This window comes from Epinephelus lanceolatus, chromosome 12 (assembly GCF_041903045.1).
Source record: "Epinephelus lanceolatus isolate andai-2023 chromosome 12, ASM4190304v1, whole genome shotgun sequence".
NCBI classification, from domain to species: domain Eukaryota; kingdom Metazoa; phylum Chordata; class Actinopteri; order Perciformes; family Serranidae; genus Epinephelus; species Epinephelus lanceolatus.
Genome location: NC_135745.1, coordinates 16,779,056 through 16,805,069, shown reverse-complemented (window position 1 = coordinate 16,805,069; position 26,014 = coordinate 16,779,056). Strand labels below are relative to the sequence as shown.

At 40.4% G+C, this 26,014-nt stretch overlaps 1 protein-coding gene across 1 annotated transcript in view; it reads left to right on the top strand.

The window, feature by feature from the left end:
* pigk (phosphatidylinositol glycan anchor biosynthesis, class K) overlaps positions 1 to 25,538 on the top strand; it is a 36,200-nt gene extending 10,662 nt beyond the window's left edge. Inside the window, exons 9-11 of the mRNA XM_033651476.2 lie at positions 1,593 to 1,765; positions 11,343 to 11,418; positions 24,531 to 25,538. Coding sequence (XP_033507367.1) covers positions 1,593 to 1,765; positions 11,343 to 11,418; positions 24,531 to 24,647 — 366 coding nt within the window. The 3' untranslated portion in view covers positions 24,648 to 25,538. The remainder of the gene's footprint in view (positions 1 to 1,592; positions 1,766 to 11,342; positions 11,419 to 24,530) is intronic.
* The last annotated feature ends 476 nt before the right edge of the window (positions 25,539 to 26,014 follow it).

Genomic DNA, 26,014 nt, shown 5'->3' with positions numbered 1-26,014 from the left:
GTTACTTAGTGTTTACTTAAAGCTACAGTTTGCACCCCTGTTCACTTCCAAGGAGTCAGAATACAAAAATACTGAAAATTTACATGATTAAATGACAAATCATATGTCTAAACTATTAAACTAAAACAATAGATAACAAATCTGATGATAATTAATTGTATCAGTTAGTTATATAAGCAAAAATGTCAAATATTGACTGGATCTCAAATGGTTTTATAGGTTTTATACCATAGTTAGTACTTCACACTAAGTTGATTATCAGTAGATTTATGTCAGACAACACAAGAAATTTGAAGACCTCAGTTTAGGTTCTGAGAAAATGGGATTGATTAATTGATTAACCAAAAAATATAATTGTTAGATTATCATTTTAAGATAATTCTCGGTTGATTAAAAGGGTATCCCTGCAGGAATCCATTTTTTGTGGCCTGTGGCACAGTGATTCTGTTCCAAAGCATTTCAGCTTTGATACCTAAAATATTGAGACAGTTATCTGTCCTGCCATGCCCTCCTCCTCTGTCTGCTGTTATGACGTTTCTGGTCCTAAAGGAGCCAGATAAAAGTCACCCAGGACTCTGCACTTGAAGCAGAATGTCTGATATTGTGGTAAGGTTGTTGGCCTTTTGACACATGACGTTGGTGATGGTGAGTACATGCTGCTCCGGGCCACGGCTCAATCTCAGCAGCACCTCCCTTTTCATCTTTTACACTCCTGCAGAGATCCACTGGCCCCAGGGACCACAGCTCCCCACTGCCACCCACCCCACCTCCCAGTCAAAACACCTTAAATCCTTACTCCTGCACTAAGTCCCACCTAAATCAATGTGCTCTGACTAATGCTTATTATTCTTTCCAACTTTACTGATTCTGGAGATGCGCTCTTTGTTCTAGAGCTATTCTGTGGAATTAAGGATCGATACTATGGATTTCCCGGATGAGTCCACCAAGTTTTTTTTTTTTTTTAATCCAAGCTGCAAAGGCTTGCCCTTTGATGAGACAGAAATTGCCTCCACCTTCCCAACAATACCCTCCACTAGTCTTGTGTTTTTCAAGTCCTCTTTTACTGATAGAGATAACGTTCACCTCAATTTAATGATTTTCTTTTCTTTTCAAATGGAGAGCACAGTTGGACAACTGTGCGATGAATCGCACACTTAAGTGGCTTAAACCACAAGTGGTCACACACCAGGCGCTGAAAGATTTGTAATTGACATCGACATGTACAAATGTCATGCTCCTTGCCTCTAATCTTCTTCAAACCCTTTTGCATATTTTGGCACCTCCCACTGCAGCTTCAGCCACGTTTAATGCAGCTGGTTACTATCTGTGGTGTTATGAAAAGTAGGAGACCCAAACTCTTTAACACAGTCTGAGTATTCAAATCCCCTCTCTCCTGTTATTAATGCTTTTATCTAAAGCTCCTGGCTGCACCATAAGTCGATGTTTACAGTATTTACATATTAAGAATAATTTATTGAGTGGATGGCTCTAACCTGAATAAAGCCCCCAAACTTTAGCTGTTTGTGTGCTGTTTATCGCACCAGGTTACATATTTATAACGCACTGCTTGTGTTTTGTCTGCTTCCCCTTAGTTCAAAGTTTGTCCCAAGAGTCAGTGTGTGTCCACACCAGGCCACCGCACTGACCTTTTCCTGAGGGACCCAGGAAGTGTGCTCATCACAGACTTCTTTGGTAGCGTGCGCAAAGTGGAGATCACCACGGAAACCATCAACTTGACCGACCCCATCAAGCAGGCGGAGCAGAGGTAAGCTAAGTTTCTTTCCTTGTTTTTGTCGTTAGTGTCATGTTTTCATTCAGCTTTATTTTTTTACATGACAGTAATTATAATATGGATAGCAGCTTTTGAGACATAGAAACATACCCTTTGATAAGCCAATATCTTTCCTCTGCAGGCTCTTAAGCCAGAGGTAGACTTGGTTTTAACTACCTGTTTGGAGTGATGGATTGTGTTCAAAATGCACTGCTAGTATTAAGTATGACGTAAAATTGAGTATGTAGTGTGCTGACACTGCATAGTATGTGGATTTTATGTACGCGAGACATGACTAGATGTATACTACATGAGCAGAAAGTACAAGACGTGAGCTTAATGGACATACTAAACTGCCCCACAATGCATTGCATCTCTTAAAATTAGTGCAACGGCAGAGATCTAAAGCTAGGAAAGAGGTGTTAATATGTCACTGTATTAAGTTTAAATATTTCTATAGACAGAAAGTAACTATGTAGATTCCTTACATGGAATTTGACAATGTTCTGGGACATTTGTGGAGATGTGAGAGCAGCTGGCCAATTTAGACAGGCCAACTGTTATGTGATCCAGTCATGTTGCCTGTGTGTACTTCTGTGTGAACAGTCTGTTGGTAATGGCATACTTAATTGTTTATTTAGTAGTACATACAGACATGCTTTATACATACCATCTACGATGGTGCCGCTGTTGGCTTTCCTGCCATCATCTGCAGGGATGTCAGAATTAAAAATACAGGAACCTGTTTGAGTGTCGCCATGTTTATTGTTTACATCATACAAATTTAAATGCTCTGTACGGTCTAAGTTCTCTGGTATGTCCTCTTGTACATGTATAGTACATAGGCAAGTGTGTGAACTTTTCCATTCATGACACAACAGGTTGTCTACATGAACTTGTGGTTAAAAACCAGGTTTATCTCAGCCTTTAAACCTAAGACCTGACCTACGAAAGGTAGACCAGCCTTTTCATTGAAGGCCATTTGGAACAATCTGCCACTTCCAACAAGGCTTGACAAATTTGTTTCTGCTTTTAAAGGGAAATTTCGGTTTATTTCAACCTGTCTCCTATCGTCCTAAATTTGTTTCAAGTGACTAGTGACATAAAAATAATAGTTAGCATGTTAGCTGTTAGCCTAGATACAGCCGGGGCGCATAGTAGTGTCAGACCTGTTAAAACAAACGGGCAAACTTCAAGTGCAAAGTTAGTCCACTAAACAAGCTTTTTTTCCACAAAGACCGCCTCATATCGTTCGGATAAATGTCAGAGAACATATAGAAAACGACATGTAAACATGTTGTCTTACCTTACCGGTGTGCTGCCATGTTTGTTTACCATCTAGCTCTGATTTCCAAAGTGCGGCCGAAATATATCTCACCAGCTCTAGATAAAGCCCAGCTGGATACTACTCCAGGTGGAGGTGTCTCGTCCTTGGTCACATCCAGACCTTGAAAATAAGGCTGCAACCGGTCCCATTCCTTGCAACAGAGGCATTCCTCTTCTGTGGGCACTGGGGCACAGCATTCACAGGTACACCACCAATCTCCAGAGCTACGCAGCCTTGCAGCAGCCATTCCTCCTCTCCCATCCTCTACCTGTTGTGCCTCTCTCTCTCTCCTCCTCCGTTCTTCAATTTCACAAAGCTCTTCGTCAGTGTATTCTGGCTCAAATAAATAAGGGTGGCCATCAAACTCTGCAAAATCAAATTCCTCCTCCACAAAGTCGAAGTCTGGCAAAAAGTCAGCCATTATTCTATAAATCTTTCATAAAATAAATGAATGAACTTTTCAGGCTACTGTCCGGTTCTGCCTTCCAGCTGTTGCCGCTTGTTCTTGTTAGATTTCAGGCACGGTATGAGATCACTGCTTGTTCTCGCGATATTTCGGCCGCGCTTTGGAAAGCAGAGCTACATAGTAAACAAACATGGCACCACACCGGTAAGGTAAGACAACACGTTTACATGTCGTTTTCTATATGTTCTCTGACATTTATCCTAATGATATGAGGCGGTCTTTGTGGAAAAAAAGCTTGCTTAGTGGACTAACTTTGCACTTGAAGTATGCCCGTTCACTTACGTTTTAACAGGTCTGACCCTACTATGCGCCCCGGCCGTATCTAGGCTAACGGCTAACATGCTAACTATTATTTTTATGTCAATTGTCACTTGAAACAAATTTAGGACGATAGGAGACAGGTTGAAATAAACCGAAATTTCCCTTTAAATATCTGTTAAAAATCTTTTTTTCTTCTTGATTCCTCTTTTTACAATGATATTTTTAAAGGCTAAATACAAGATACTCAAGGAAAGACATTATAATGCATAGCAAATGTCACTATAGTGCAAAGAATACCAGTCATCCTGATGAAAGTTAGTGTTACTTTTAGCTGTTAAGTGAAGTGATTTTTGAGGTGGATTAGGGACAGCCTGGATGTAAAAATCTTAACTGGGGTCAGCCTCTCTTAGTTTTAATTGGAGGGCTGCGGACCAAATTCGTTTTACATTTCATTCCCAACTTACCAGACTTTGATTTCTATTTAGAACATCTCTCATTAGTGATATTGATTTCTCCACTAATGATGTGTTGAGTGGTCGGTCCCTGGGAGAGTAAACCTCGCAGTGGATGTTGCTATGACTACCCTGTATGTAATTTAGCACCTGATTTTTAAGGCTGACCAATAACATGATTGTGCGAGGTAATAATATAGCTCTTTTAGATAGTATTTATAATCGGTACTGGCACTTAATGCTCTATTTCGCAGCAAAGTGAAGAATATAATTAGACATTTTCCTTTTCTGGCTTCAGGCTATAACTCAGTAACTCTTTGTAAGTGGCATTTAGGGAGCTACAGTGCATCTGATGTGTTATCTGTGGCACCACCCTGTGTTGAACTGGATAAAATGCATCCAGTGAAGTTCTTGGCATCAGGTTGACATATGCTGTGATAAATACATTTGGCCACTAGATGTCTGTAGAGAGCTGTCAGACTCTTACACAGCGTCAGCTCAGCATCCTCTGTGCTTGGTGACATACTGTTTACTTGCTCATATTAGCGCTCAGATACACTAATCCCATAATAAGGACAATCACCTGGAGTTTTAGGAAATGCGCAGCTAATTTACCAAAATGTAAACAGTCCCCCATATATTGACTCATTAAACTGTGGGGAAGGAATAAATCGCAGTGCTGTACAAACAAATGTGATTGAAATTAAAACTTTATTCCCGATTACACCCCCACTTCTATTAATTTCATTAAGATGGGATTTAATTGAGCCACAGGGAGGTGTCATACTGAAAGAATCTAATGTGGTTGGCTGCTAATTAGTAATTAGAGGCAATTGCCATACCGATTTTAGTCATCAGCTGTTTTGGCCTTAGGCAAGTTAGTCATTGCACACAACTTCCCCTATTACTTTATTATTGATTAGGGCCAACACATTAGGTCTACTGATCCCCCATGCAATGTAGAAACACACCACCAGCGTTATTGAACCGGCTGTTGCCCTAATTCAGTCCTAGAGAGAGAGACATTTTATCTCCAATTCTGATGTAAGAAACCAGCAATCCCCTGATTTATTTGATGTTTAATAGAGTCACGTTTACTGATGCAGCAGAGCAGTAGTTGTGTCTTTGTACTTTTAGGAATGATAGAAAACACCATTGTGAAAGGTTAAAGATATTAAGGAGGTTAACGACACTTTTCGTCTTTTTGTTTGTCACATTACAGTGTGTCGTTAGCATTAAGTGCCGGACAAGATTAATATTGCAAGGGGATGTGGGTGATCAAATATTTGCTGGCAAACTGAGAGGGAGGTTTGGTATACAATGATATTCTGCAGGAAAACCATGACTTTCATCACCACGGATGCTTATCAAATAATGTAAATTAATGTTATTATGTTTGGGAAGAACAGCAGTTTTCAAGGTGACAGTGTTGCTAGTGATAAATATGCACATAATAACACTTGAGCTATACAAAGGTAGATTAACCACATCAGAATCACCTGTGAAATGACATTAAAATAGCTTGTTTGATAATCTTTCAGTATTATGGTTTTATAATGCTCCAGTTTTCTTTTTTCTCTCATGATATGGGTTGACTGCTTGTTGTTGTCAACAAACTGCTATCTGTCAGGTTGGGAAAAAAAATCTCTATTTCCTCTAGTTACACAAAACTGAAATTGTGTGCTGAGTTGATGGATATTCAATAACAGAAATCCATTGTTATGAACACACATACAGAAATGTAAGACTTCAGTTATGGGAAAGACCAGAAATGCAGTAGGTAATTGGGACTGTAATTATTACTGGGGTATGGATTGTATGAAGTGTTAATTGATTAATTGATCCACAGAACAGTACTTTTACTATTTTGATGATCGATAAACCAAGAAAAAAGGCTGTCCGCTGGTTTCTGCTTCTCAAACATGAGGACTTGCTGCTTTTCTTTGTCATATATGATAGCAAACGGATTATCAATTCCAATGGGACACCTTAGGCTCTAATTAAAATGTGGATTTTTCACCTTTTCACAGTCAGTGAATAGAAAAAAATTATGTGCAGATTATCAGTACTGAAGTTAACCATTAGTTGTAGCCTTACCTACAGTTCTCATCCCACCTTCTATTAAAGAAATAAATCTCATATGGGTTGGGCTATTGTCCATAAAATCAGGACTGAACTCGGTTAAACCCTTTGCCAACAAATCTGGATCATCTCTAAAAAGCAATCACTAAGAAGGATCATTATGAGACCTCTGTCACGACACCACTGGTAAAATTAAATAATAGCGTTTCATAAGACCTGAAAATGGGTTGTACTGAGCTCTGCGTGTTCCCACGGAGAAAATATCACAGATGTTCTCTGTAACAAGCTGTTATTAAATATAGTGCTGCTGTAATCCACTTTTGTCAGTTCATTCGGCCACTCAGACAAGTGCAGCAGGATATTTAGAGAAGACGGGTACATGTGTGCTCAAGTGTGTAAGTCTCTTACTCATTCTCTTCTCTTGTTCACTCTTGTCCCTCTCTTGTTCTCTCTTCTCCTCTCACCCATCTCTAAACATCCGCTTTTTCCCTCAGAACAAGCGCCCCATTAAGTGAATTGCTCTTGATGGAGAGGACGTTTTAATGGACCCCCTCAATCCTCTTCATTATACATGGGCTTAACAGTGTAATGACATTGTGTAGTCACTCCCTCCCACCCATAGGTACTTGTTGACCAAAACATCATTGTCATCTTGTGGGTCACAAAGCTCCAAGGATAATGTCAATTATCAAATTAAAACTAAATTCATATCCCATTTGAGGAATAAAATACATGTAATATAATTAGTGACCTGTGGCGCTGAATAGAGTCCACAAAAACGACTTGGGTCATTAGTTGTGCAGATGTTAAAAGGAAATTTGTTTGACCTAAAGATGGCAGCTGGAGACAGCAGTGATATGGGAGCTGAAAGTGCGGGGAGGGGCAGTCACATCCATTAGAATCAGCTAAGTGGATTGAAAAATCCTCTCCAAAAATATCTCTTTATATGGAAAATAAAGTGGAAAGTGGTTTGAATTGAATTAGAGTTCATCTTTTGGGCTAAATGAAAAGGGGAGGGGGGTGGCGGTGAGACGTCGGTGCTCTCTGTGACATATTTCCAGTGGCAGAAAGAGCTTGGAGCACATAGAGGGCTCAGCAGGAGATCGCTTCTCTGCCTGCCAGCTTGGCCAGTTTTCTTCTGTCTGTGTTCCTGTCTGTCAGAGCAACTCCTGCACTACCACACAGACGTGGTGTGATGAGAGACGGGCAAAGAAATGGAGTTGAACAGAAAGGGGTAAAGACGGGAAAATAAAGAAGGAAGGGCAAGAGCGAGAAAGCCGGGGTGAAAGAATTTGAGCGAATGTAACTCAGAGGGAAGAAAAAAGAGAAAAAGGAGAACAGGTTGCTTCACACAGCAAGCGGTGGCTCACTGGGAGATGTGGCCCACTTTGTCAGCAGCTGTCTGACCTGAACTTTCTTTGATTAGACAAAGACAGCCACTCTGTCAAACCTCCACTCGACTGTGACCTTTAGCTGAGACTCTTCTTCCTGACTCTCAACTGTGATGTTGGAGACAAAACAGTCTTTCAAAAGAGGTACATGACGGAGGCATACAAACATGTCAAAACTGCCCATGGCAGCGGTGGCATATCGGTGGATCTAAGTCACTGTAAAAGGTTTGTTTAATGGCATGTTGACCGTTTTAAGATAAAATAAGAAAAGATAAGATAAACTTTATTTCTCTCAAGCAGCAATAGGAAGTGGAAAGAGTGCAAATATAAACACTGCAAATATAAAAGTAGAAGACGTAACAATAACCAATTAAAAATCCAAAATACACACAATACATATGATGCCAGCATCAGGTTAACAGTATGGATCATAGAAATATACACACAGGTTGAGATCAGTAGTGTTGCAAATAGATTCATATGTGTTTTCTCGAATCTATTGGTAGTGTAAGAGTTTTGTTTCTTTGCTTTTATGTTTATTTTTCCATATATATTTTTCTTGAAGCTCTAATAGTGCTTGCAAAATTTGGCATATCTAACTTTCACATTAAACAAAGTCAGTACAATATAACACAGAACATGGTTAACATATAAGAACACATTAGATATGTAGTAAAGAGTGCACTATGTGATTAAACAAAAAATAAAATTTAATTAAAAAAAAAAAAACGTTAAAAAAAGTAACAGTATAGCTAGTAGCAATTCTAGACTGATCCTCTGGAGTTATCAGAGTCTTATCATTCGAATAGGTATGGACTTCCTCCAGAAAAGTGATGAAGACATTTTCCTTAATTCCTAAATTATATCCCTCAGAGCAAATCAGATATTTTTAGAAGTGTTGGGTACCTGACAAGTCATTTAGCTAATACGGTGCTGAAGGTGGTTCTGATCTCTTCCAGTGTTGTAGTTAAGTTTTAATTCATCACTTAGTGGCAAAGATTTCTAACACGGAGTAAAGCTGACACCAGAAAATAATGCTTTGGCCAAGTAGAGTAAGTCAGCTAGTAGTAGCCAGAAGGGGCCATTGCCAGCATAGCTTATATAGTAGTTGAATAAGGCCGGCAATATTTTATATCTCTATGACTGTCAACAAATCCCATGAAAAGACCAAAATCTATTGACTTGTCTGCTTAAACACATTCTTATTTCCAGATTGCTTGTTGCCCATTCATTCTAACTACTGTACAAATGTAAATATTTAAGAACAGTCACAGATATAAAGTTTCATTAAAAAAATGTAATTAAGCCAACAGCAGGCACTGTGGTGTTAGCAGAATAAAACAGGAGTTAATTTTGGATATGTTGGTGGTGCTATTTTCAGATGCGGTTTTGGTGCTCTAGTGAGTATTTACAGCAGCAGGATGGTGTTTGTGGGTTTGACTCAAAATAAACTACAGCGCCCATGTTCGTTGTTATGATGGAACATGTAACCCAGTGTGGCTCATTATGTTTTTTTAATTGCTTTTGGGCAACAATGGAAGCAGGACAGCTCTGTGACTAGTTTGATAACCAGTTTTGTGTCTGAAAGGTCACAGGTTTAATACATCTTGTCTCACATTAACTAACATAGATCCATCAACTGCCATGCAGTGACCTTTTTCTATGTCCTTGAGCAAGACACTGAACCTCAACTTAATTCATTAATTTAAGCCTCCATAGCTAGGAGCGTTTAATGCTTTACATGTAAATAGCTTTTTTCCTAACTCACTATTCACAGATGTTTTAGGGTCAGATTTCCTAAAGGAACGAAAGAGTCCCTTTTACTTTGAAAACTGAGCAGAGTTTTGTCCTTCATCAGGTTATTCGTCTTTGTGTACCGGCCTTGAACACAAGGATACGCACACAAAGTTTTCCAACCAAGTGCTTTTTCAGAAAAATGCGACTCAGAAGACACAAACTCTGATAGTCTGTTTGTTTCTCCAAAAACCCAAAAGTGATTAATCAAACCTTTAAAGACACCCTCCACACAAAAATGTGTTTTTCTTATGTTTATGTCCCCTAAAATGTCTGTCCTTAGTTGACTATGCTGACTTGTATCTGTGCAGAGTTGGTCATCAGAGAGTTCCTCTACTGAGGGGAGCGATGTCTGTGCTCTTCACTAAAATCTGAGATTCAAATGTACATTCAAATGTAGATTAGTTACGTCACTAAGTTAAAAGCCAATCACTAGTCCCTTTAAATTCCTTGTTCAAGGCGGTAATATTATTGCATTCTGTATAAAAGGTACAATCGCAGAATTAGGGACAGAGTTGTCTCGCCTCTGAGCTGGCATTGGAGGTAGTGACAGCACTGAAATGTGTCTGTATAATTGGGACAGCTGGCAAAATGGGATCAAGGGCAACATGGGTGCAATGTTTTAACCCCATGGTGTGTGACCCACTGAGAATGATTTGAAAGTAGCTTGTAGCAGCTAGCGGCTAACTCAAAAGGGAAAAAAACTGCTGTCAAAAATGTTAGCAAATTGGGAAAACAATGCAGTCTGGGAGATGCCTAACCTCCGAGCAGAGGACGAGATCAGCTGCCGTATAACAGAGATGGTACATGACTGTTAATGCCATGTTATGCCATTGTTATTGTTTATAAAGCCCTGCTGACACATATTTTATGTGATTCACTGGAGGCTGTGTTGCTAGGTTACATGTCACGCCTGTTGTGCCTCTTATGATGCTGCATTGCCGGAATGCTAAATAAAATCACACATGGGAGCGACATGATGCTGCTGTTGTTTGGTTCTGTGTAAAAATGCACAGGCGGCATGAAGGGAATTTGTAGTGGCCCTATAGTGTGATCATTGTGTAAAAAGGGAAACTGTCCAATACGGGAAACCTGTGACATCATAATTTTCTGCAGAAACACTTTTCTTGCCATTATTTAACGTCAATACTCAGGAACAGAAGAGGAGACAGTCAGTCAGACACTGAATTGGTGACAGTAATCTTGGTTGTCCATCTTGAAACTGGGGATTGTGTAGATCACCTGTGCTGCCAGTTCGGAAATTTGTGTGAAGCATTCATGTTTTCGCATATGTAGCCTCTTTGCAGCAACATCCATATTTGGGGCATTGTCAACTCTCATAGCTACATATGAGTCGGACAGACAATTATGTGAACTGTAACTTGACTGGTTGGCTGAGGCATACAACTGCAAGGCAGTAATTGTAGTTTCCATTTGTCGTCTGTAGTTAAATACACAGGACAGGACACACATTTTGTCAAAATGGTTTTGACTCTCTCATAGTTCCGCAAGATGATTTTTTTTTAATTTATCAGGAAGTAAAAATGGATTTACTCGCATCAATTTGCGCTGCAGTCATTGACTCGGCTCTGAAATGGTCTGTTAATCACACACACACACACACCCTGTCTTCACACTGCCAACAGAAGAGCTGGAGTCTCTTCCTCTTCCTGACAGCCTTTCTTCATCACTGAATAATTGCATCCCACAAAACAAAAGCTGAATGTATCCAATGTGCAATTAACTTACTTCAGGTAAATGTTAAAAAATGCTGTTTTGTTTATGTCATGTCTTTCAGTCCTGTGAATGGAGAGCTGCAAAAAAAGACGTACTCGTATGTGGACCAGCTACCAGTGTCTGAGATCATTCATCAGGTAAGAGGCCGACACAAACACCAGGGTCACTTGGGGACACATTAAAACAACCATGAATTGGCCCATGTTGAGGCAATCCTGACATTTTTAACATCCATTTTATGTGGGATGGCATGTCGACTTTTTATTTTTGTCGCTTTTTTGTGTGGGGAGCCATTTATTTGGGCTCCTGTGTTTTTTGTAATTCGAAGTGTGTCCACGGCCTCGTCCTTAATTTGGACACAGAACAGAAAGTTATGTGCAACATCCACCAACAGATGTCTTTGTGTCGTTTCCATGGTGACAGCTCTAAGTGTGAAATGCAAGTGCCTCCTGGTCTCAGTGTGGAGGGGCCACCGTGAAATCCAGCAGAATGGATAGGCAGGATTGTGGCAAAGAATTGTGCATTCACCTCATTCCCAAATGGATTGCGGCTTTCACTCGGGCCGACCTTCACAAATGAACACCTATTCCTCCTCATTCCACCTTTAGAACGTGTGCTCTGCATTCAAAACAGACGGTCTTGGGTCCTCTGTATCACTCTTGTAAGATTTTCCATTAAGAGCCTATTAAAAATACTATTTCTATACTTCCCCTTCAGCTTGTGCCTTAGAAAAGTAAAGAAATCGCATTAATCTTTGCCACAGGTAAGAGCAGACATTAGTGGTGCTTACATTTGAGGTTCAGCTGCCTCTGAGAAACCCATACTTAAAAACACTAACATGACCATCGAGACAGAGTTATGCATTGCAGTATCCTTTCAGTAAGAGACTGTCAGAGAAGTGTTATTTCAACTCTGTAGTTATTGCTTCAGTTGTAGCTGTATTAAATTGCACTTTGACAGCATTAACAAGTCACATTGAAAGCTGCACATAATACTGTGCTGTACACACATTTCTGTTAACAGTGTGTGTGGTGGGGGTTGTGTTGTGTTAGCAAAACTACTATTTAATGAACAGTTTAAAGAAAAAGTCTTCACACGTCGGCTGTCTTTCTCCCACGTACCGTGGGATATAGTAGTATATCTCTTAGGCTGCCCTTACTTTTATTTTAACAAAGGAAAAAAAAATATTGATTGTGTCCAAAAAGGGGGTCACTCATAGTGATGAATCCACAGCTGCTTTGTGTTTTAGTGTATTTCAGCTTATTGTTTTGGTTTTCTGCCCAGCTGTGTGTTTTGATTCTCTCTCAACATTGTTTTCAGCAGTAACAGGCAGCTGTTAAACCAATTGTACACTACCTGCTTAACACCACATAACGTACAGACAAAGTTAGTGACTAGCTGATGAACGTAGTGAAGCACTTAAGCTAGCAAGCCAAATACTTCCCTCAGGAGCTGTTTAGCAAAACAGACCAAAAAGAGAGTGGATATTGGATTTATATTTGCCAAGTGGACAAAAAAACATGACTCCAAATGAATAATAATCTTAGTCCGCCATAATACTGATAGCTAATATGTTCATCCTTTTATCAACATTAAAAGGATGATGATATAAAAATAATAGTCGATGCATCAATCTGCCAGTATCCCATGTAACAAAATTTGAGCGCCTCATCATTTTAACAAAGATACATGACAATTGTATTTTTTAAGAGTTGCGTCTTCCATACAGTAAGTTTTAAAAATAGAGCTGAACTATTTAATACAACGTCTTTACTCAGGAAAATGTGACAGTTGGGGTCAGGCAACATAGCTTCAAGAAGCTGACAGCAAGGACGACTGTATGTGATGGAAGGATACATTCACAATAACGTTTATAAATGAATAGCACAAAAAGTTACTTGGGGGATGCAGATACATTACAGAGATAAGATAAACAAAAGAACGTTAGCCTTGATATTTTCTGGCTAATGATAATTCATGTCTTCTTAAAAAATATGTCAGCAACATATCTGTCCCTTTCCAAATCTTACCACAGAAATTAGGAGGGAGCAAACCTGGGTAATGTTGGTGATCTGACATTAGAGCAACTCCTTTTGATATAGCTATTTGTTAGCTAGCATTTTGCTAACATTAGCTAACTGAACATTTGACTGTATACATGAATATGAGTCTATGAATATTGTGACATCAAAGTCAAGCTTTAACAGGCCCCAGTCACGTCTTTTAACCATCTTCAAAATGTGGTTTTCTTTTCAACATAGAGCCTAGCACATAGCATATCAAAGTATAAGAGGAAAGGGGAGACTGCTGGTTACCAAGCTTGCTCAGCTGTTATTGGAGCACAGAGCAAAAAGGGGCAGGCTAGGAAGTGCTGGCTGAGCTCTTTCTTTAAATGCATGAAACAAAAGTTGCTGAAGTGATGTCAATTCTATAACGTGGCCTTGCATTCCAGAGCCAAAGCAGCTGTTTTGTGGGTTACCAGAGTAACAGTCAGCAACACTTCCCTTTTGATTAGTTAGCAGCAGTGTTGGGCAGTAACGCGTTATTAGTAGCGTGTTACAGTAATGCCGTTAGTTTTGGCAGTAACTAATACTCTAACGTGTTAGTTTTTAAATTCAGTAACTCAGTTACCGTTACCAGACGGTGCTTTACTCCGTTATCTTTGGCCAGGTTTTTAAACCCCGCGCAGCATACAGTATTCCTTCACAAACTGAAGATCCCTTTCACTAAAACATTTTAGCCCTAAACAATAAAAGATAGTCAAGTCAGATAGAGGTATATGAACAATTCTTACCAGAGCATCTTAATGAAACACGTCTCTCACCATCTCTGAAGGCACTGTCGACCTGCTGGCCTCACCACAGTGATGTAATGTTACATTAAGCGGTAGTGCTTCTGTGTACTTTTAGTCCCAGTAATGTTATATCCAGTGACATGATATCCATTGTTATCCCGAGGAAGCTTTTGTTGTGGACAGACAATGTCTGCGGTGGGCGACAGACTCGACATCATCATGTAGCTCTTCAAATGTTCTCTTTAGCTCATTTTCCATGTTTGTATCCAAGTACCGTTTAGCTGCCTGACAGCGAGTGACTCCACTGTAGAAGACATGTTGCATGTTACCTATACCGTTCAATTGTTTTGTCAAGTTGTAGTCTAACAGTCCCTTGGTTAAACTCCATCCGCTGTTGCTTAGGCGATGTAGCTATGAGCCAATACAGTTAGGGGAAACATCCCCACTCAGTCATCTACAGCCAGGACGTACTCAGAGTATAGATGACACTAGTGCGTGTGCGTCAAGGTCTTGGCGTGATGGCGAGCCAAGACGAGAGTCCTAAGTCGAGTTTTTTAAAGAGTCAGCTGTTTGTTAGATATTTGATAGAGCTGTTTGAAATGCTCATGGTTCAGATTTCAGTGACTGCTGTAGAGTTGAAGCTGCTGACATTTGATTTGAAAATAATGTTCCTCTCCACTGTGTAGACAGATCCTAAACTATTGGTGTTAATACCAAAGGTCAGATCCAGCTGAACTGAGTAAGTGATCAAAAATAATTAAATATCTGAAAATCTGTGGGTCCTGCTGCTGGAAACATGGCTGGCTGACACTGACTTTGGTGTGAACAATGGTGTCACAGTCAGTTGGCCCAGAGAAATGAAGCTGACCACAGGCCTGAGCCCTGTCAGACACTTATTGAGTATCGTGATGGGAAACAGGAGGGGTCTCCACACCCAGTGGCCCTCTGGGAAATTGATCGCTGAAGACTGCCTCAAAAACCTGGCAAATGCTGGCTGATTTCAGATCTGTTGCCCACTGCTCACATGAGAGTGCCCCATAAACTGTGTCTGTAATTTTCAATACACAGAAGCAATCACACTATTGAAAGACGCACGCTCACACACAAACACACCCCATTAAGCCTCCGCCGTCTGCTACTTGGCTTCATATCTTGGCTAGCTCTTTTTTTGTCTCTTCATCAATACATCTTTTTTCTGTCTAACCCCCCCCGCGCCTCTTTTTAAATGCACCCACACGAACACCGCACAAACACACTCGTCGACCCGACGACCCCTGTCAGAGATTTCGATTATTGGCTAGCACTCCTGCTGAGCTGAGGATGGGAGTCCTGACAGACTGAGTCATCTCTCTCCCCTCACCATAATCCATCTGCACTGCAGCAGAATGACCAATGTCCATAAAGCCTATTGACAACTCTCCTCATTTTGATTAGCTGTCATATTGTGCACAGCACTCTCTGAGATATCTTTGTTTTCATGCCACGGTGGCAGCGTCCTTTGCTGTCGCTAATCAGATGCACTCATCTGAAGAACTGGATGTGATTGAATCTCATAAGATTTGATGTCTAAAATATTCCCAAGTGGTTTGATTTCAGTTGTGCCACCAACAAAAACAAATTTTCTCACTGTGTTTATCTTCTAAGAAAACCATTTTTCCATTTGCAAGTAGACCAGGCGACGGCTTGTAAATAGAAAAGTCATCAGAGTGACTGACAGCGGATATATAAGCCTGTGTTGTATGGTGTTTGTGTACAAACTTCCCCTCATTGTGTATGTGGAAGCGTGTACGTGAGGAGTTGATTAATGCCCTGTCACCGTTGGCAGTTGTCTCGCTAGTGGTGACAGGGTGAGTCCCCTCTTCCTGCTACCTTCTCTTTTCAACCTCGCACATCTCATCACGTTGCCAACACCTAATCACAATATGTTCAGTTCTGGAAATAACTAGAAGGATCTCCTTTTTTCCCACTCTCTTGTGTATTCTACTTTTTTTCCTGCCTCACTGCTGTGAGTTCTGGTCTCTGGCGTCAAATTGTTATTTGTTCTTTTGCCAGCTTGACACCACACCATATGGCTCCAGAGAATTGAAAATGGAAACACTGAAAATTAATGCTTTGCCTCCCTTCCATCTCTCGCCAAATCCCCCTACCCTTACTGTGTCTGCAACATTGACACTTTTTAAAAGTGGATGTTGGGATTGAGTGGCTCATGCTTGTGCACAGTGTTATACAAAAATAATATTGTCTGGAAGAGCAAAACATGCTTTATGAGAGAATAATACACCCGCTGCTTTGACTTTCCCAGCTCTTAAATATCTAGGCAATACAGTGGAGTGTCCTGGCGGTGCACAATGGCTGCTGTTCTCTCATCCAGCTCCACACAACATAAATTTGCTGCAGTTTTGACCTTGGAGTGCTGGTGTTTGGCAGGGTGTTTCAGACCTCCCTCAACGACCATTAGCATCCTGCATGGCCATGTTAATTAGCTCCAATCAATCAGATGGGTAGCTGTTAATTGATTTTACTTGTGAATTGAATACGCAACACAAAGCGTGTGTAATGGAGGCAGGCTGCTTGAGTCTAAGTCCCTGTCCTTGGCTGTGGGATGTGAATGGACCCCTCAGTGAAGGTCAGCGAACACTCCCCTCTTTTCTGCTCCTCGCTGTTATTTCTGTGCATAATATGTTTTTTCCTCTGCCTCCCTCATGTCTGTGTCTTTTTTCTGAAAAAGCTGCATTCTTTTCATTGTGTGAAAGTGAAAAACTCATACTGAGAGGAGACCTGTTTTCATTTTTCGTGGTCTTGATTTCTGTCCAAGGCTTTCCAAATTTGATATTCAAAGCAGTTATTAAATTAGTTATTAAATTCAGGGCTGTATCAATTAGTCATTTAAGCAATTAGTTTGCCGACAGAAAATTAGCAAATTTGATAACAGATTATCTGTTGAAGTAATTTATCAAGCAAAAGCTCCAAAACATTTGCTGGTTCCAGCTTCACAAATGTGAGCACATGCTGCTTTACTCTTTTTTATTTAATTATAAATTGAATGTGTGCGTTTTGGGCTGCTGATCAGAAAAAAGAAGCAATTCAAAGATGTCACCTTGGATTATGGAAACTTGCCATGGCCACATCACAGTTCTTTCACATTTTAAACCAGACTGATAAATAAGCTGGACCAATATATCAGGTGATAATAGCATATTACAGATATATGGGTAATGATGCATGCCTAGGTTGATTGATTTATTTTATTTTATTTTTTTTACAAGGAATGTGAGCACAGAAATGCCAAATATATATGTAGAAACCTAAAGTGAGGCCAAAAACAGTGCTGATCTTTTTGGTGAAGTTTTATCAGTGTATATTGATCACAATTCTTTAATAACTATCAAAAAAGTTTGTATGCTAAAAAAAGTGGGTGGGCTGCATCTTACAAACAGACAAATAAGTAGTTAATGAAAAAAATAAACGTCCAGTGTGTAGGATTTAGGGGCATAAAAATGGGGCAGAAATGGTGTATAATATTCATAATCATATTTTCATTAGTGTATAATCGCCTGAGGTAGTGTTGCACGGTATACCAGTACTAAAATAGTACCGCGGAACTAGAGTATTCCAAACGGTACTATACTGCATTCGGAAAATACCGGTACTTTGAAACTGATTCAATTCATTAATTTAGTTAATTTATTTTGCTCAATTATGCACACAAATGCCTTTCTTGTTCCTATTGGAGCACAGATTGCGCAAGTGGTGTGTATGACAACACCTGTATCAACATTCGCAGCTGGCGCACGTGAAAAAAGGCAAGAGAAAGTCTGCCTCGCAAAGGGAGACAACACGAGACAACACAAACTTGGTGGAACATTTGAGTTACCAAACCGTGACGTCCGTACCGAGGTACTTACCGAACCATGATTTTTTTGGTACCGTTACACCCCTACTATTTATTGTTCTAAAGGTTTGTATCCAAAAGGACTTTTCCTTAGGAAAAGTACCGAAGAGTATTGAAAAGTATCGAAATTCATATTGGTATTGGTACCGAAACAAAGATTTTGGTATCGTGCCAACACTAGCCTGAGGATAAGAATCATTGTGTTTTCATTACCTTAGAATGAGCCGTTAATATCTACATACGGAGCAGGTCCTCTTCCATGGAGTCCGTCATGTTGTTTCTACAGTAGCCCAGTAAGGACAAACTAAACACTGGCTCTGAACAGGGCCATTTGCTTTTTTGCGTAGTTCTTCTACATGCCTGGCACATGGGAAAGATTACAGTTCTGCAACCTGACAGCTAGATGCCACTATATCCAACACACTGGACCTTTAACTGACAAATTATTTCATCGTGAAAATTAGTTGATTAAATTTCATTTGGTGAAAATGTGTGGTTTCCTCTGGCTTTATGTTGCTTACTTCTCTTATAATGTCTCTCTTTCTCTTTCCTCTTGACATATGCTCCTCTCTCTGCCGGCGGTGCTGACGTGGCTTCCTGTCACAGTCGATCCATCTCCTTTTGCTTTTCCTTACCCAAGGGGCTTGCACTTACACACACACACACGCACACACACAGAGTCACGCACACCTCTGCCTACCATTGTCACAGAGGTCAACTGCCCCCAATGGCCACACGCTCCCAGTCGTCTCTTATGAACGTCCCCAGCCAGGCTCTGCCTTGTCCTCCAGGTGTTTAACCCTCAGCTCAGCTTCTTGTCTTCCCACTGGCCACTTTGTCACTAAGGCTGTAGCTGAAAGTGTCTCAGCTCAGATTGTGTTATGTAACACAGATCTGACGCGTGTAAGTGTAGCAAGAGCAGAAAAGAAAACACATTGAGAACATGATTTGCACCTCATTTTTTTGCTGTTTTAAATCATTACAAATGTGTGATGGCAGCCGAAACTGTCAAATCAGTATTCATCTGATTATGTCAGCGTCTCAGTGGGACAGATCACTGTTGTTATAGCTCTGTCTCCATTTGACCGTAAAACATGGAGGACGACAACTCAAGCATGCTGTCAAATTTAATTGGGATTTGGGGAGTTTCAGCTAAACTAGAACAGATGGGTCAAAATCGACCAGCGTTTGAAACTGTGTGAGGAGTCAGTCAAAATTGAATAACAATCTGAATAATCCTCTGGTCCTGCTGCTGGAAACATGGCTGGACATTGGTGTGAACACTTGTTATGAAACTTAGTAAAGACAAGGGGAGCTGCAGTTTCAGGTGATAATTCTCTGTAGGTTCACCACTACAGGTGATCCCTTTCACACCATCGCATTGTCTTTTGATATTCTGTTTATTATTAGTGTAACACTATTGATTATGGTACCATTCAGTATCCATGACAAATAAGCAACCCCCAGCTCTGAAGTCAGTAAAGGGCAGCCACTTAAACGTTGACAGTGAGTCAACATTTTGCCAGTCCGGTCCCTGAATTGTTTTTAAGCTACGTCATGCAGTGCAGGAGCAACAGCATGGCAGGCTATAAACTTTTACATAGTCTTGTCTCAAAGTGACCTAACTACAAAACTAACAGATGGAAACAGAGGGTAGAGTAATGTAGAGCAGTGTGGCTTGTTCTCGTTACTTCACAGCAAAGTTAACTGAAGTACTTTTGAACCAGATGCTGGTGAAAAACTCCTCTACTCCCGTCCTGTGTGATTGACTCCTTGGCTCGAAGCGCTGTCAGCAGCAGGAGAGATGATCTGTGGTGGATTTTATTACTGCCTTATGACCAGGATGCACCCTTTTTATTCACTGACTGTGGAAATCTATTGTTTTCATGTTACAGATGACAAACATTAGTAGTAAACTGTGAGCAGGTATGAGACAATATGAAAAATTTTGTTTCACAACTGTCCTAGCCAAAATAAATGTGATTTATGATATTGTGCTGATAATCATCAAAATATGCTTAAACTCTAAAAATATCACTACAGCATACTGAAATCATTTTACACTTTGTTAAGAAACAAATACTTTTATTGCATCACGGATAGGGCACACATCTCTTTTTATAGTGAGCATCCTCTTTAGTGAAAAGCAAAGAATCTTAAAAGCCAGGGTTTCTCAGTGTGTTTGCAGCCTGTCTTTGCAAAGTCTCTTTTAATGTTGGTTGCCCAGAAGTCTCTTTAAGTGCTACTGGATACGATATTTACAATTACCCCAATAATTAAATTTCACCAAGATCAATTTCTTGGTTTTTTTTTTGTTTTGTTTTTCTTTTTACAAGCCACTATAAAATCTTATATTGTGCCATCCCTGAGCGTAAACCTTCCCCATGTAGGCTGTTGCATTAGTTGAGTGTAGGGCAGCTTTTCTGCAGAGACCATAAATAAAATATTTGTCATAATTGTGGATGCGGTGTATTGACAAAAAATATCAGTATTAATGTTAAGTATTTATAAATCTGTTGATAAAAAACTGCGAAAGCACAAGACATAAAATACCCACTGAGTTTATGCATTGGTCACAAGTGTTGAATATTCTGGTACAGCCCTGGTCTTTAGGTATTTCTCATTAACACTCAACCCTGCTAATCTGTGGTTTGTTCAGATTTGAAGTCTTTCTTGTGAAATAACCAAGAATGTTTTAACTTAGAAAGTATTGTGTTCATGTTGGCTCCTATCATTCACTGTGAGAAGTTGATTGTGAAAATAGGTTTTCAGTATTGTGCCCATGTTGGCTCCCATCATTTATTGTAAGAAGTTGATTGTGAAAATAGGTTTTCAGTGCCTTTTTAACAAAGTTATTTTTGGACTAAACACCTACTTTGATGTCTGCTATTCTGACGTCAGACAAACAAGACCAAGATGTGTCTGTCTGTGTCTGAGATGGTTGCTGTAGTTTCTTTAACAAAAGCGCCATTGAATCAGATGCTGAAAACATCCCTTTATAGTTTGAGTTTTCATTGTCTCAGTGCTTCATCAGACAGTCTGTCTGTGAGTTCTTTCCACCACATAACCTGCAGCTTGGTTTCTGTCAGACACTATCTGCCGTAGATATAGTGTATGTAGGAAATGTGCCTGTGACCGACTGGAGGATTGGCCCGTTTCACAACATGATTGATGTGCTGCAGCTCCTCTATAAACCTGAATATAAATTCAGTCCTTTTTTTCCCCCTCTGATTCCATTTCATACATGGTTATTGCCCGGCATTGTTGGCCAATAAAAAAAAGAATATAAGCAGAAAATATTAGGTAATATCTGCACTGTGAATGCGGTTTTAAATCAGAAGTGCTTTGCCTTAGACCAGCAGCCCTAACACTGTCCAACACTGTGCCTAGTCTGGAGCTCAGGGCTCAAATTCCTTGCTGTCTCTGCTTTAGCATTCTGGATGGCAGTGGAGCTCTATTGATTTGACTTGATTGAGCTGTTAAATAAATTTGGAGTCAGACGTAATCCAATTTTACTGCTGTCTTCAGTCTTTCTACGTTAGAAATTGGCAGCATTGTTATGTAAACCTGGAGTTTGCATTGAAAAGACAAACTTGAGAGGACCATGCCCTGCACACAGAGGCGTGAGCACACAGCCACAGAGTTCCTGAAATTAACTTTTCGCCTCACTTACCAAGAACTGCTAAACTAATAAGAAATTCCAATAATTTTCACCAGCCAAAGTATTTAATATTCATTACTCTAAGAAACATGTAGTCATGCCTGTTCTAAATGCTATTTCATGAATAGAATCGGGTGCAGTGTGTTATTTTAAGATTCACTGCATTATGCAGTGGGTCAAGTTCATTGTCATCCCCTCTCCACAAGCTGGAATAATGCTGCTTTGTAGAAGGAGCATGAGAGTCAGCCACTGAGAAGCCCGTTTGCGACAGAGGGCCTGTTAACACCTGGTATTCTGGCATCTTGGGTGATCTGATCACAAGTGGACAGCTTGAAGTCTGTTGAACACCCGGTGTTAGAAAGCATCTCCACATGTGTCTCGACTGGTCACTCATTATCATCAATCATAATGCCTCATTCTGTGGAAAAATAAATGTGAATATTTCTGTTAGCAAAGGCCAAATGCGTTTTTTTAATACAAGTTAAGTTTTTTCTCAAAGAAGGTACATATTGTTACTATTGCCGTTGTCACCTGAATTTCAGCAGGCAATGTGTTTTGTGTGTATTCTATTGGAGGTGGGGCCCCGTTCATTCCTATGATAGTTGTTCAGTGGTGCATGAAACCAAAAAAGGTTTCAATTTCTGAGTATGAATCACCCAAATCTTCGAAATCCATGGACCCATAGAGCAAGTGCACAAGCGTGTAATCCCCTGCCTTCTAACTGCTCTGTCTCAGACATGCTGTAATGAATGACAGGAGAAAAAATAATTTCGTCTATTTTACGAAGTTTTAGGACATAATGACTTGGTTAAGGACAGTTTAAATCTTCATACTGGGAAATTGGTGCACCTCAAAAAATATAGATCTGCTGATTTACAGATGCCTATTTCACAATGTTAGCCTATGTGAAGAAGGTCAATTGACTGACTGGGAAGTTGTAATTCCACAGTTTGCCCACTATGTGAAATTGGCTTCAAAACATGGTGCTGCTTCATTCACAAGAATCCATTTTGCCTGATGTTGTTTCTTCTTCTTTGTCGTATTCTTTGTCTTTGTGTTCTTCTTCTTCTTCCTCCTCCTTTTCTTCCTCTTCTTCTTCTTCTTCTTCTTCTTCTTCTTCTTCTTCTTCATCTTTTATTGTTATGAATTCTTCTTGTTGTTTCACACTTAAACAAGTGCAATTTTGCATGCAAATGAATACATACTTTGCAAAGAACATCATCTGAGCAGGTGGTCATTCATGTGCCCCGGAACACATTAACATACATACTGATCAAAGAATGTGGCAATTTGTGGCCCAGACCAACTCTGAATGTGGTCTTGTCTATGTATAAAGTTCAATACGCATCGGGTGCATAGATCACACCTCTACTTAAAGCGTTCACTTGTGATCAGATCACCCAGGATGTATGTTAAAACCAGGTGTAAACAGGGCCAGAGCCATTGTTTTGCTTTGATTTGATTGACTGATGGTCAGCAGGAGGAGAGTTAGAGAAAGTGAATATAACTGAGGTGTTCAAATGTTAATCTCGGCCAGTTTTGTAGAGATTTTAGGTGCCAAAGACACATTTTAATGGCACACTTAATGGGTGGTAATTTCAGACACTACACATACTTAACTCACTACAGTATGTGCCAGTCTCTTTGCATATGCGCACATACTGTCCACTGTATTAATGCCAATTGAGCAGTTCTCAACCTCTTAGAAAAGGGATATGCAGCACAATATTAATGTCCACTTAAGTTGTGCAGGTCAGTATGGTCAATTAGACAGTTTTAACAAATTAGATGGGGGACAGGTCAGCAATTTTTTTTTTTTTGTGTGTGTGTGTAATGGTTTCACTGTGTCATTGTATCACAGAAGAATTATCATCAGTCTGAATGACCCTCAAAGGAATGAAACAGAAAGCTTATTTTGAGCTGAAGCTGAACAAAGGATATTAACTCTGAGCGTCCCTGCTCACATTGTTATATCAAGGCCGTAGTCGGACTGAGTTTGTGGGTAATAATGACCCTGGCCTCAGCTTTCACACTAGCATCTAATCCTCCAGGGCCTGTCAGTCTTCTGTCAGCCTGGTTCCATCTCCTGCTGCTGCTGCTGTGTGTGTGTGTGTGTGTGTGTGTGTACGTTGATACTTCAGAAAGAGTAAATGTACACAAGGTACTGTAATAGCCAAGTCAGCCAAGTGCGATAGACATGGATCTCCGAAGTATTTGTGTAGCAGCTTTACTGCGCTGTATGTCGTCCTGACGCTGTACAGTTAGTGACTCAAGCAGAGTTGGAGTGCATGCTGTGTGTTCATCCTCTTTTCCAAGTCTCTGGGTTTTGGCTTTGGGGGATGCCTTTTCTGACTAGTGATTTCTTGACTGGATAATGGCAGCATGTATAGCGAGGGATAACAGAAATCTCTTAAGTGTGTCCTCGCAGCCTATCTATAGCTTTGTCGCCAGCGGAGGAGTTAGGAAGATTTTTTAGAGGTTAAATCTCATCTCTCCACAGAATATTGTCGCCCGCATTAGCATATAAATGTGCTCCTTGTGAGATGCATGTTTAATATGGGGGAGATTTAAAAGTATAATCATACACAAAGTGATGATGTGGCAGTGAATGGGACAAACACAAGACAGGGGAGGTGTACTGATGAGCTTTACCACCGGCGCTTTGTGTGAACCTTGTGTGTGTGAGACAGCAGATAGTGTACATAAAGTGTGCGAAGAGATAAAGCAAGTGTATATGTGATTCTGCGCCTGCCTGCCTGTGTGAATGACAGAACAATCAGCGGTGGCCTCAACAGGAGAAATATACACACTACTGCTAACCTGCAATCTCCCCCCTTCTCTGCTTTCCTCCCCCATCATCCCCACCTCACCTTATCTTGCCTCACCCCCCTCCTCCACTCAGAAACCAAAGCAGAAAGACTGGCATCCTCCTGATGGCTTCATCCTGGGCCTGTGGACTCTAATCCTCCTGGTGTTTTTCAAGACATATGGCATGAAGCACCTCAAACACATCTTCTGAGGCCTGAGCGTTTATGCCACTGGGTATCTGCGGACAGCTTTTACTGAAGGGATATTAGAAGGAAGGTGTGGTTTGTGACAGACTTATTTTCCTGAAAATGGATGTATGGCACCAAAACTGCTTGGCCAAAAACTGTGATGTAAATGGTGCCTTTTTTGGATGATTGCTCTCCACTGATGAAATGTAAAGCTGTTTGTGTGACAAGAGTTAAAGGGACAAATACTTGAAAGTGATGCATCAAATATGTGGGTATACCATGGGTATACCACAACTGTTTTAACTGTTTTAATTAGTTCTCTGTGACAAGGACTTCAACTTATATTTATTTCTCTTTGTGTCAAAAGTTGTGTTTTGTCAAGCAATTCCATAATTGCATTGATCTGGTTAAAAATGCACTGAATCGAGTCCGCAGATAAGAATTTAATTTATTTTCGAGAGCGCGCTGCTCTGCATATTTCAGCAGCCTTTTTGTTTAAGTGCTACTCAGAGTGTCTGCTCGGTCAGAAAAAGGAAAGTGTGGCACGAGGGCAGGCTGATTGGCTGTGAGTGGGCTGTGAAGAGATTACCATTTAATGTCTCCCTTGTCCATATACATTACACCCCTTGACCGTCATATCGCGCTTGTGAAGGATAACAATCACGCATAATCCCATCTTGCATGATGGACCCATCCACTTTCCCATTCACCAAATTGCCCTCCCTGTGGAAACATCCATTAGCTCCCCAGCCGTGTACTCCGCTGATTGTATTCTTGGTGATGGACAGCTATTTCCCCGGCCATTCCACGTCTCGCGCTACAGCAGCGATAAGTGAGTGATAACCTAGTAAGCCGCCGGCCGTCCCGAATGAATCTCCTCTATGCTGAGACGTGTTTTCCTCCTTTTTCCCCCCTCTCCCTTTCTCTGCATGTGTAACCACTCTGCATTAGGCTCATTGTTGGGGGAGTGACGGATGCTCAAAGCATATGGATTGAACCTACGGTAGTTTATCTTTGCTCCTTGGCGCAAGGACCCGCCCATCAGGTGCCCGCTGCCACTCTCCCTCGCGGCTGAAGTGGAAAATAGATGGAGTTGGAAATGAAACCATATGTATGGGAAAGCAGCTGCTGCGTCAGCCGCCAAGTACCTTTTCTTATACATTATTTATCCAACGCTTATTTCCTCTTCCTTTTTCCTTCCTGTTTCTGATTTCCTGTAATTTCATTCCTCCTGGTCCCCTTTCAGAGAGAGCAAGCTCATTTTACTTCCTCAATTGGGAGAATTTTGATACCCTGATTAAAGATGAAATACTGAATCAAAGAAATGTATTTGTTGTTTTTGTTTGTTTGTTTTCCTTCCTTAATGACCCTAATACTGTATAAAAACACA